This window comes from Typopeltis vanoorti, chromosome 7, assembly GCF_054136105.1.
Source record: "Typopeltis vanoorti isolate ZY-2024b chromosome 7, IOZ_Tvanoo_1.0, whole genome shotgun sequence".
Taxonomy (NCBI): domain Eukaryota; kingdom Metazoa; phylum Arthropoda; class Arachnida; order Uropygi; family Thelyphonidae; genus Typopeltis; species Typopeltis vanoorti.
The window spans coordinates 131416886-131429956 of record NC_143555.1 but is presented as its reverse complement, the minus strand read 5'-3'; the positions used below and the strand labels follow the sequence as shown (position 1 = coordinate 131429956).

General features: G+C 37.9%; 1 protein-coding gene across 1 annotated transcript; it reads left to right on the top strand.

Annotated features, from left to right (window-relative positions):
- Window positions 1–660: 660 nt before the first annotated feature.
- On the top strand, window positions 661–10851 carry LOC150105072 (uncharacterized; the record flags this gene model as incomplete). Its single annotated transcript, XM_090395111.1, has 3 exons — window positions 661–723; window positions 814–935; window positions 10692–10851. Coding segments are annotated over 3 exons (345 nt in total), but the record flags the coding sequence as incomplete, so codon positions are not given.
- Between the last annotated feature and the right edge of the window lie 2220 nt (window positions 10852–13071).

The window sequence follows — 13071 nt, the reverse complement described above, 5'->3', positions numbered from 1 at the left end:
TAGTCTTTAGATTTATTTACACTTGTTAAATTTGCTTAGTCTCTCCTTTTTTTTTCCTTTTCAGGATTTTTCCTTTTTAAAAGTGAAAAATCAACGACCGTTTTAGAAGCACCCCTGGGGGGTCAACAGCTAAAACAGGTCAGCTGAGACCTCTTTCATCTACTCTACTACTATGCACTCTATCTTTATTTCCTCTCCTACTATCTGCTGAATCTCAGCCTATCTTACTCCACAGGCCAATGATGAGATACGTTTAACTCACAAATTATTATTATTTTAAACTATTTTATAAAAATAGACATAAAAATATAGACAAGGTTTAGTAGAAGTATTGTTATTAACGAAGTGATGTTTGATATGATCAGAAGTAGAACTATTTTATAAGAATAGACAATATTTTGTAGAACTAAAACAAGAATATCTCTCCTTGTATTATTAAATAATATACTGAACATTAATGTTCATTGTTTAGACGAAATAATTAGGAAAAAATATCTTGGGGGGTGGGGGGGGGGGGGGGTGGGGGGGGGGGGGGGTGGGGGGGGGGGGGGGTGGGGGGGGGGGGGGGTGGGGGGGGGGGGGGGTGGGGGGGGGGGGGGGTGGGGGGGGGGGGGGGTGGGGGGGGGGGGGGGTGGGGGGGGGGGGGGGTGGGGGGGGGGGGGGGTGGGGGGGGGGGGGGGTGGGGGGGGGGGGGGGTGGGGGGGGGGGGGGGTGGGGGGGGGGGGGGGTGGGGGGGGGGGGGGGTGGGGGGGGGGGGGGGTGGGGGGGGGGGGGGGTGGGGGGGGGGGGGGGTGGGGGGGGGGGGGGGTGGGGGGGGGGGGGGGTGGGGGGGGGGGGGGGTGGGGGGGGGGGGGGGTGGGGGGGGGGGGGGGTGGGGGGGGGGGGGGGTGGGGGGGGGGGGGGGTGGGGGGGGGGGGGGGTGGGGGGGGGGGGGGGTGGGGGGGGGGGGGGGTGGGGGGGGGGGGGGGTGGGGGGGGGGGGGGGTGGGGGGGGGGGGACACTTACGGCATGGGAAATTGCTCGCGTGCTACATTAGGGACGATCTGCAACCCTAGGTAGAATTTCCTCTGTAACACGTGGCGTCCTCCCACCCCTTGCACGCCCTGAATCCTGCAGGGTGCTGACTAAGGAGCCCATTTTGCACAGATACCGGTGAAAGGTTTTACGATTAGGCACGCATCTGGTCGGAAATCGCTCTCGGTACAGTCTTTGGGCTTCATCACATTCCCGTCCGCAGCTCCGTAAATGAAATGCATGTCAGCCGTTTCCTGATTTGTGAAAGAATCTATTCTTTTTGCACTGCACGGTAGAAATAACGACGACTGCAAAAACCAGCGCTTATAAGTGTTCACTGGAAAGCGCTCTCTAGGGCTTCACCGCTTGAGTTCGGACCATGCATTGTATGACGAAAAGTGTTTGTTTAGTGTGTTCTATCACTTCTTAAATTTGCCCCAAGAGTTCTGCATCATCCTGTCTATATATATATATAATAAATTTTTTAACTCGGGGATATTGTATATTAGGATAACCAAGTTATTTCATAAACTTGGTTATTTTAACTCCTAATCCCAAGTATGCAAACAATTAAGTTTGCGCCTGAAACAAAGTTCAAGTCTAAAGATGATGCAACACCAGGGCAACTCATTGTAAAGGTGGGTAAAGCTCTGATCACTATTCTTAGTATTTTCCCATAATGTAAAGCACATCTCACTAGAAGATGTATACTGCAATGCATTATGGGTGGGGTCACAACCCAGACCAGTTTCAACCTTTTTGAGGTCTCCTCAGTGAGTAGCTAGATAAGACTCCGTATTACTATAACGTTGGTATTTAGGGTCTAGTTACTCACCGAGGAAACCTCGAAAAAGGTTGAAACCGGTCTGGGTAGTGACCCCACTCATAATGCATTGCAGTATACATCTTCTAGTGAGATGTGCTTTACATTATACATTATGGGAAAACACTAAGAATAGTGATCAGAGTTTTACCCACCTTTACAATGAGTTTCCCTGGTGTTGCACCACCTTTAGACTTGAACTTTGTTTCAGGCGCAAACTTAATTGCTTGCATACTTGGGATTAGGAGTTAAAATAACCAAGTTTATAAAATAAATAGGTTATTCTAATATATATATATATATATATATATATATATATATATATACTATATATATATATATATATATATATATATATATATATATATATATATATATAAAGGTAAATACAGAATATTAATTAATATATGAAAGTTAATAATAGATATTAATTAATGTAAAATATTAGTTTATATATATAATAAGAGTAATACTGAATATTAGCTAATATTAACTTGAAAAAGTGATCAGATTTTTGACATTTTCCCGTTTTAACTAATCTTTAAGATAACTTTAACTAATCTTTAAGCTTACGCCTAGTAATGTATTTTATAGGTAGTACCGTCAGGATGGAAAACGCATCTGCTTATGAATGAACCTAATCATAATAATTATTATGATCTCCATGCTTTCAATTAAATCATGATTATTTTGTTTCTGGTTATTTTTATTTCTGCGATGCGTACTATAAATGCAAATCTAATATACAGGCAAGTCCTAAGATGAAAAAATCTTCATTCCTGGATGCGATAACTGAATCTTAGTGGTCTTTGTTCAACGAGCGTTACAAGTAACTTTTTCTCTCGTGCCAATTAAACAAAATAAAGCTTCGCCAGTATTATTATCGTGAGCAGTTTATTAAGCTCATTCCTTTCATCTGCGGGGTTTATGAAATCCGTTCTAGGCTATATAAGCAGATACACGGGGATACGTGTGGAAATGTGTATGTGAATGCCAGGGACATGCGAACAGCACAATGCTATAAAGTGACAAAGAACAAATAAAAACGTCGCCTAATCTAACAAATCACTCTTGCAAACAGGCCAAGGGATACGATAGCAGCGTGAAGCAATGGATTATTCCATCCAGATGGTAACCTTGGAGACTGCGGGATTCATTACTGTGAGGAGTCATTTCTTGACACCCATTTTTGTCCCTTGACAGAGATGGCGGAATTCCATAGTTGTTAGTGCATTATTGCCATAAGGATACACTATAAAACACAGAAAATTAAAGAAACAGAACTTTTGCAAGTAATTATAATCATTTATTGGTATCCAAAAACGAAGCAACACTCCAAAGTTTTTTTGATCAGAAAGGCATTCGGTCGGCATGTATATTTATCCACGCGAACTCGTCTTTCTGAAAGTTTTGTTTTTGCAGCTGTGATAAGTGCGCTAGTTTGAGCAGGAAAAAAAATCAACCACAATCAGTAGAATTATGGGGGTGACAATAACGCATTATAGGCGAATATATGAATAAATTCAATCTGTGGCGCACTCGAGATTTTATCCAGAGTGTGCCAGGTTCCCCCCCCCCGCCTCCTGCATGCGCCACTGAATTCAATATATCAATCCATGCAATTATCTCTTATCATAATTGACTGTGCTGATATATATTTTAGAATAATCTGGTAAGCAAATGGACAATAGCAGCCAATAAAAGAAGTATTAGCTAGATTTCGAATTTCAGATAATAATCAAAAAAAAAAAAAACCCTTGGTACGAAATGAGACCTTCATATAGATGAAGGAAAGAGAAACGTCAGAGCTGTTTTCAGGGTACTTCGGTACTGTGGCAAGCGCTACATTACGAGGAAAATAAAGTTTACGAAGAAAGTCTGAGAAAGTATTAAAAATTGCGATTATTGTTGGAATTGAAACAGTTCAGTTATGCGATAACAAATTCGCAAGCTGGTTTAACAATCAACCAACAGACAATTGAACGCAAGCAATGAGAAACAGTTCAGTTATGCGATTTTCATTGTTTCCCTGTTAGTCTAGACTCGAACGTTAAAGCAATAGTCAGACATTTCGAGGTGACATCGGTACAAGAAAAACGAATAGATCTCAACTAGGACATTTTTTCAGATTCACTCTCAGGCACTTTAAACATTCTATTTTATTTCTAAAGCTTTTCTTTGTTTCTGCTAATGATAAGGAACTTATATGAATTAGAAATTTGGAAAATAAGCAATTAATTCTGCATTAATGGATATAACTAACAACACTTACATGGTTAGTTATATTCGCCATTATACGATTACTAAGGATAAATAATATTAGGCAATTCATTATTATTTAAAATATGACCTTCCCGTTTCTTTAAATTCTTAGTATGATTGGTCCCAGTTTCACGGTTTGATCCCCCAGCAGCAACCCATTTATGAATTTGATTACTACAGTTACTGTGGTTCATTCTGTCGGGTGTTTTGGTTTACCACAACTAATGTTAGTGAGGGTTTGTATATCACATTCTATCTCTTATCAGGTTTATTGTTGTTTACTGTTACTGGGAAGGTGTGATTGAACTTTCTAATTTTTCTCGTTATTCTGAGCAATGCGTTCCCAGTCTATTTTTGCTGGAAGTTTTTATGATCTTGGTTTAAAGGTATCCCTGTTCTCCAACATTTGCTCTCATTGATTCCTTCTCCGTCGGAATGGACATTACAGTTTCGGTCACTATTTCAAACGCTGTTGTTTGCTTTACCCATTTTCAAAAGTTGTAAATAAAACTGCATTTTATTTTAAATCACATTCACAGTTTCATTCATGAACAAGTGGATTTCATGCAGACGTTTACGTTAAACATTTAGCCTGTATTATTATTATTTTTTGGCTAGATGGCGAAACAAGAATGCTTATCATATTCCCCAGTAGAAGAAAACGTATGGATGGGGTAATATACAGTGCTATAAGCTCTGATCACGACGGGTGAGAGTAATAGCCGAGCCTCAGTTAAAGCTTCATCGGCTTTGCCATCCATTACCCTCCCTGGGTACCCATTTTGGTCTCCTCATACGACATGCATGGGCTACAGTTAGATTATTCTTATCCCGGCCACCACACAGAAAATCTCACAGTCTCCGGCCACCACACGGGGTGCCTGTATACGATTACTTAGGGAATTTGCCTTTAATTAAAAAATAGTTGTACTAGATTTATAACATAACTTAAATAATTTTTCAAAAATATTCAAATATATTTAATATTTTATAGTTTAAATATAATCTTGCAATTTTGTTTTTAGTTTACATTTCCTTATAATTATATTTTTATTTACTTTTATTAATTAAATTATGATAAATCCATTATATGTAGAAACATTTTGGAGACGGTTTTCAAAGTAGATGCATTGGGTTTATTACAACATTTCAATATTTTTCGTTATAAATTTCTTTTCGATTTATCACACATTCACTATGATTCCAATTCTTTAAAGAATAGTCTTATCTCCTCATTCATTCATTCCTTTTTTTGCCATATTTCTTCACTAGTATTAGTTAGTTTCAAGGCGATATTCTGTATACATATTTTGTTTTGTTTTAACGGCGAGTGGATCAAGGAAACGATATGTCGAGTGATTGCTCTCACAATTTATTAACCTTTACTTCGCAAACCAGCTGCCATGGAGATTTTCGCAGTCTCGTTTATCACGAATCCGAAAAAAAATATAGCCTGTTCAGTCTTTTCTGATTGAGGACGTTTTGTCCAAAGAACATTTATGTTTTCTCAATTTCTTTGCTATACCTAAGCATTTCTGTAATTTATAATTCTATTCAATTACTTTTCACGCGCTAGGACGGACTACTTCATTCTTTCTTTATGATCGTGTTTTTTTTTTTTTTTTTTTTTTTTTTTTTTTTTAGGACAAACCGACGTTTCGCAATATTGAAACGTTGCAATCGCCTTAAAAGGAAATTCCAAGCGCGCTTTTTGGGGTAACGCCAAGTGGATGATCATCAGAAGTTTTCAATCTGAGGAATTCTGGGAAGTATTTTTCGTAAACATATTATTTATAAAAGAACATACAGTAGTTAAGTATTTTGTATGAATTTTTTGCAATTCATTAGATAAGAAATACACGATGATATATTCAAAACTTCCCCTGAGGATTCCCTCAAATTTATTTCTTTTCTACATTAAACTTCTTTCTGTGTGTGGGGGGAGGGGGGGGTCAATGTAATGCAACTGGGAAAAGACTTGCACATGAAGGTTTAGGAATGCGGAGAACCAACTAAGGCTTCTGACCTAAGGTACATACCTCACCATCACGTGGTGCTGCCTGTTTGTAGGTATCTACTCGGAGCTGAACGAACGAGGATAGTCTGGCAATTTGGGACTCAGGCGATCAAATTATACTCTCTGTTGGATTAAATGATAAATACATGATGGTAAAATAATGAGGTTTTATACTGCTGGGGTGTCGTCTGGTTACCCTCCGGCTGTTTTCTCCGGGGTGGGGGAAACCAGGGAGAGTAATGAAAAGTCAACTATTGAACAAATTTAAACTCAATTTATACAAGAAGACCAAGCAGAATGTCAGAAGAACTGAAGACCTGAAGACGCCAATAACCTATCTAAACGGTTTTAATAGAAAGAAAACCGAACTTGCAGAACTGGAAAATTATCACGTGGGCATAATAAGCATTATTGAGACAAAGAAGAAAAACACGAGATTTTACTAAATAATAAGCACAGGATATTGTTTTCGGGAAATAACAATTAAGAAAAGGAAGCAATAACAACAGCATTCAAAACAAACATGAATGCCGCTGTTACGGCTTCCTTTTCTTCCTTGATTGGAGAACAGTTTCCAGCAGAGGTATGTGGACGAAACTCAAAATGGGAAAATGGAAGATGCAGTTTATTTGTTTGTATGATTCCACCGAAGGTTCTCCTAAGGGAGAAGTGTAGGAATGTTTGGAGTCATTACTGCCAGCAGCAGATATAATATTTTCTGCTAAAGGGCCGAAGATGCTACGTGTTATTTTTGGTGCCGAAAAATAAGTTCTTTTTGAAAGTATTTAGAGATAATTAGATCATTCCTTCTGCATTGTTATGTTGATCACTATTTGTGTCCTTAAATGTAACGGTTGTTTGCTTAATTGTATGGTTTTCAAAGCTTTAATTTAATTTATTTATTTTTTAATTATGCCGTACTGTACATCATGGCACCGGTGCGTAACACAATGGCGAGGGTGTAAGAAATGTACACGTCGTAGAATGAAAGATTTATGGAAAGAAAACGAAATTGGTCAGCGGATTTGTCGTAAGTGTTTTGAGAGGGAATCTCAGAATTCTGTGGAGTGTAAGAAGAATGATGGTTAGATGAAAGACGAAATTGGTTAATATGCAATTAGTAAGATTGACGTTGCAAACGGTGTAAGTGACTATAGAATAAAACGATAGAAAACGAAGAGAATGAACACATAATAATGGAAAAAATAAGCGTACTTACATGAAGTTCTTCAAAGAACAAAACGTGAGATTGAGTGGTGGTGTTAAGGAGATTATGGAGTACAAAACCTGTATTGAAATTTATGTATAAAATGCTAGACGTATGCGGAACAAAAGTGAGGAAGTTTTGGCATTACTTAGCGCAACTTGGCCAAAACGTATAGGAATTAGTGAGATTTGGTTGAAAGAGAATGAAATGTATGTGGTAACTTCAGAGAAGACAGAATGATCACGATGGGAGATAGGTTTTTATAATAATAGCAGAACCGAAGCCAAAAAGAGTAGAAATACATCAGGAGAGCAGGGATGCAGAGTGCAGTTAACTGTAGGCTATGTAGTGTGAGATTAAGGCCAAAAGGATGAAACAGGTATTCGTTGATAATGTAATAGGGGGTATAAGGGAGAATGTAGTTTATATGCATTGGCGAATTAACACGATGAGCACATCGAGTAATTATTATGCGAGATTTCTACTACAGGGACAAGGGTTAGGTGGAGGGATGGTCCCAGGATGGAAAGCAGGACGGGGAATGGAATTTATACAGCTTCTGAGAGATAGTTACCTGAGACGGCATGAAAAGGACACAAGTTTAGAGAGTGCCGAATCAGAGAACTTAGGAGTAACCAATCTAGCTACTCAGTCTCTGCTTGGGAAAAAAGGTAGCGTAGTCTTGACCTGTGGGAGATTGCAATGGGAGGCGGTCAAAGGATATTTTAAGAAATCAGTTTCGGAATGTGTACCCAGCATCAAAGAGATAAACGAAGTACGAATGAGATGAATGTACAGCATCATTATACAGGAGATGTATACAAAGAAAATTGTGGAAGGAATATAAAGAAAAGACGATCAGCAAGCTCATGAGCAGTACGAGATACAGGCAAAAAGGTTGACATGCATGGTAAAGAAAGCTAATTAACAGCGAAAGCTAGTTGCTGAGGACAGAAGAAATGTCCAGGAATGATTTCCCTATGAAGCAAGCAAAAGGAGCAATGACTATAGAAGGATGAATTTAAAAACTGCGAATGATGAACACAAGATGAAGAAATGAATGTACTTAGAATATCGCAGAACAAAGTTACTAACATGGCCATCAGATTAAATGGATTATTGGGCCATGTATTATAAGAGTGAGCAAGGGAATTATCTGCTCGTCTGATCAAGCTGTTTAATTTAAGCCTCAGTTTTTCTGGGAATGTACCATGCAATAGAAAGGGTGGAAATAATACCACTGTGTAAAGGTGTCTCGAAGACAGAAGTAGCAAAATACAGGGTGTTCAAAAATTCACGCAAGATTTAAATTTAGCGCCATTCGTGCGGTAAAGTGTTGCCAACGAGAAAAAAAAAGGACAGCGTGATAGCTGACAGTTCACGGTTATTAAAAATGGAGCGCTACACGAAAGAACAACGAATTTTCATTGTTGAGCAATATTTTAAAAATAATGAAGGTTTGGCAGCTACACTTCGCAATTTTCGTACAAAATATGGTCGGAATAGTGATTTAACTTCATCAACTGGGAAAAGATTAATTAAAAAATTCAAGTAAACTGGATAAATTAGTGATCTTATACACTCTGGCCATCCTTCAACAAGTCGTTCAACAGAAAATATCGAAGCAGTTCGTGAGAGTGTTGCTGAGAGTCCAGGAACATCAATTCGTCACCGTGGTCTTGAATTGGGCATTTTGAGAAGCTCTCTACAGCGCATTCTCACGAAAGATTTTCATCTTTATGCTTACAAAGTTCAATTGACTCAAGAACTGAAGCCTACTGACCACACACAGCGAAGGAGAGTTCGTTGAATGGGTTATGGAACAACAACAAGTGGATGCTTATTTTTCGAACAAAATCATCTTCAGCGATGAGGCTCATTTTCATCTTGATGGCTTCGTTAATCGACAAAATTGTCACATTTGGGGTTCAGAAAATCCACGAGTGATTGTTGAGAAACAAATGCATCCACAACGTGTCACTGTTTGGTACGGATTTTGGGCTGGAGGCATCATCAGTCCATTCTTCTTCGAAAATGCGGCTGGTAAGGCAATAACAGCTAATGGTGCTCGCTATTGCGACATGATAATCCAGTGTTTTGAGCCTAAATTGCAAGATATGGATGTGGACGACATGCGGTTTCAACAAGACGGTGCCACATGCCATACAGCCCCAGAAACAATTCAATTACTAAATAAGTCATTTCCTGGTCGTGTAATTTCCCGTTTTGGTGATCAGAATTGGCCGCCCAGATCATGTGACTTAACGCCGTTGGACTTTTTTTCTTTGTGGTTTTTTGAAGTCTATGTTTATGTCAACAAGCCCACGACCACCCACGCCTTGAAGGAGGAAACTGAGCGCTGTATCAACGAAATTCCGGCACATTTATGCAAAACGGTCCTGGAAAATTTCGACAAAAGAGTGCGTATGTGCCAGCAAAGCCGTGGAGGCCATTTACCCGATATGCTATTCCACGCATAACCCTATACTGTATACTTTAGGAATCAATAAGAAATTACAATTTTTAATTAAAAACCTATGTTTTCTATCACAATTACTTCTTGCATGAATTTTGGGACACCCTGTATAAGTCAATGAGCATCTCATTGAAATTAGTAAAATACGACATTCAGTTTTACGTGGACAGGAATATGATACTTTCTAAGGTGAAACATGATTTTCTGAACTGTATGTCTTTCCTTAATAATTTGCTAACTTCTATAACGTGATAATGAAAGAGGAAATTGTTACTGTGTGAAATTGCTGGACTTTGCAAAGGTATTCGACAAAATTCCACATAAAATTCCGTTATATAAATGGGAGCAAATGGAAATGGATATTAATCTGGTGATTTGGATTATAGGGTGGATAATGGAGAGATATCAGAATGAATTTTTTATGGAACAGATGAGTCCGGGAGAAGGCATGTGAGTAGTGATATATCTCAAGGTTCAGTATTTGATGCTCTGTTGTTTAATTTGTACAGCAGTGATACAGGAAATGATTTGATGAGAAATGTTCAGTTGTTTGATGATGATGTAAAACTGGGAAAAGCGATAGTAATTGAATGATAGAGATTACGTGGTGATTGAAGAATACGCTGACAAGCATGGAGAGGAAGGTTATTGTTCCTCTTTATAAGGCTTTAATAATGTTAAAATATGGGCTAATTTTCATGCAGATCTGGACATCGAATGCAATGGCGATGAAGAAGTTATGGAGAGGACGCAGAGAAGGATGACAAAGATTATGGCACATCTGTGGAATGCTCCCTATGAGTATAGATTTACGGTTGTGGGCTTCAAAACGAGTTAAGCAAAATTGACAAGACATTATAGAAACATAATAGTTATTAAAGGGATTTTATAGGATCTATACTGAAGACTTTTTTAAGTACACGGGTAAAGAGAGTACCTATAAATCTATAAAACCAGAAGAGAAAGAACGACGGGTATCCCATGAAAAGTATGTGACAGTGTGGTTGGTTGGGACAGTACGACATCTTGAAATGATAAATGGGTGGAATTGATTGTAAGAATAAATAGCAGATCAAAAAATAAGTTTTATCGGGCACATAAAAACGTTTTGAGAAAAGTTGGCGTAAAGGGAAAGTTTAATATTAACAGTATCTTCTGAATTTCTTCTCAGGTTACGGACTAGTGATTACTAATACTGCGTTCCAGCATAAAAACGGCTACAGATTTACGCGGAGAGAAGACACGAGAAACAAGAAAAGGCTCAACTGAGTCATGGTTGATAGTTATATCTTCATGCTGATTCAAAACAAGAGTATAGACAGGGTTATAATTGGGAATGACCAACACTTAATGCCAAATAGAATAAAAATGAATATCACTTTGAACAGAACACATGCAAGAAATTTTGATAAAGAATTACAATTGAACGGCTTTCACATGAAAGCTGTAGTTTCGATATATTTCAATAAAAAATGAAACAGTACGAAAACGAGAACCTAACCTTGGAATCTCATTGGCAATCTCTGAAGCAAACATTGATTAATTCATTTAAGCAGGTATGCGGTGAAGTTATCTGCAACTATGGAAAAATAAGAACACCAACCTGAATACAAGACGTTAATGAAGCAGATGTGAAGAAGAAGAGGACACACCGAGCGTTCTTACCAAATAAGTCTACAGATACCTAAGGGAATACAGAGAAAAATTAAAAGACCTACGTTGTGTTGAAAAGTAGCTAAACAAAAGTCTTGGGAAAACTTCAGTAAGAATACAAGCGGTAAATATCAGGAAGGTGGCAAAATATTCTGGTGATAAAGCTTAGACATTAAAATATAAAAGGAACCAAAGATGAAATATTAACACGGAATATAAGGATATTATAGGTGTTAGAGTTACTCTGGAAGTCAATTAAATGAAACAAGCAGTTACAGAACATTAGAAAACAATGAGATATTCCACTCGAAAGGCCCTGCAAATGTGGAAGTATAAACGTTTAGCAGAGGGCCTTTCGGAAAATCGACTTCCCGATGATTGGTGTAGAACTGTCATAGTTTCTTCTACAAAAAAGTGAATAAAGGTGAACATGAGATTTACAGAGGAATTCCTCTGCTACCTGTTCCTGGTAAGATTTATTCAGGCATACTTGAAACGAAGCTGAGAAAAATTATAGAAGAAAACATTTGAGAACAAGACACGTTCAAGTCGAATAGAGGTTGTCAAGACCAGATGTTCACTTTAAGACAAATAATTGAGAAACCAAGGATCTGTACTTAAGTTTTGTACATCATGAAAAGGCACACGAAAAGTGTCTACACAAAATCTTTTCAAAGCATTGCAATTATATGGAGAGAATGGAACATTGCACAAATCAAACGCATGATTTACATTTAAGTTGTAAGTGGGCAGATGCAATTGAAGGAAACAGAGAAAGATAGTTTGATGTAAAATCAGGGGTAAGACAAGACTTCAGCTCCCTTCTTCATCGAGAATGCAGATGAATATTTAAGTAAAATATTCAGCTGTTTAAGTACAGTTGTTAATGGGGATAGAAAATCAAATTTGAAATTAACGACAGAATATGCAAAGCTGGAATGTTGGACAGCAAAATAATTATACTTATATAGAATAAGAGAGAAATTAGCCAAAACACCAAAATAGAAATATACAAGATAATTTTCAAGCTAGTTTAAAGTTATGGATCTGTGAGATGGATAGAAAAAAAAGATTAGCAAAACAGGTGTCTGATGCCAAGATAGCAAGAGAAAGATGCAGAGGAGCACTAAGAGCTAGGTGGACTGATCCATTCAGAAGTGCTCTAGAAGAATGAAGTGTTACATAGGAAAATGTTGTAGTGCTGACAAATTATATACTAATTCGGAGAAAAATGTTTAAGAGGTGATTAATAATAGGCTAAACGTAATCATGTAGTGCTGTCGTATTAGCCTAAACTCCTCACGAGCATACATATTATAAAATTAATGATTACCTTCCTTTTTGTCTTTGTTTAATTTTTATAACGTGTAGTTAAGATGATTCCGTTTTTAAATAACTTTCCAAATTTTCATCAGTTTCAGTTTTTTGAGACGAGATGTTTCCTTATCTTCCATTTCTAGCGAAATAATATACAGAAAATCATCTGAATTTCATTTTACAAAACTCCATATGAAAATATGAAGTCCCTGAAAAGTCTGTGCTTTTTTAAAAAAGTCAATAATTGCAACGAATAATATCCTAAGGAACATTATAGTATTTATCTCCTAGAACACATAAAT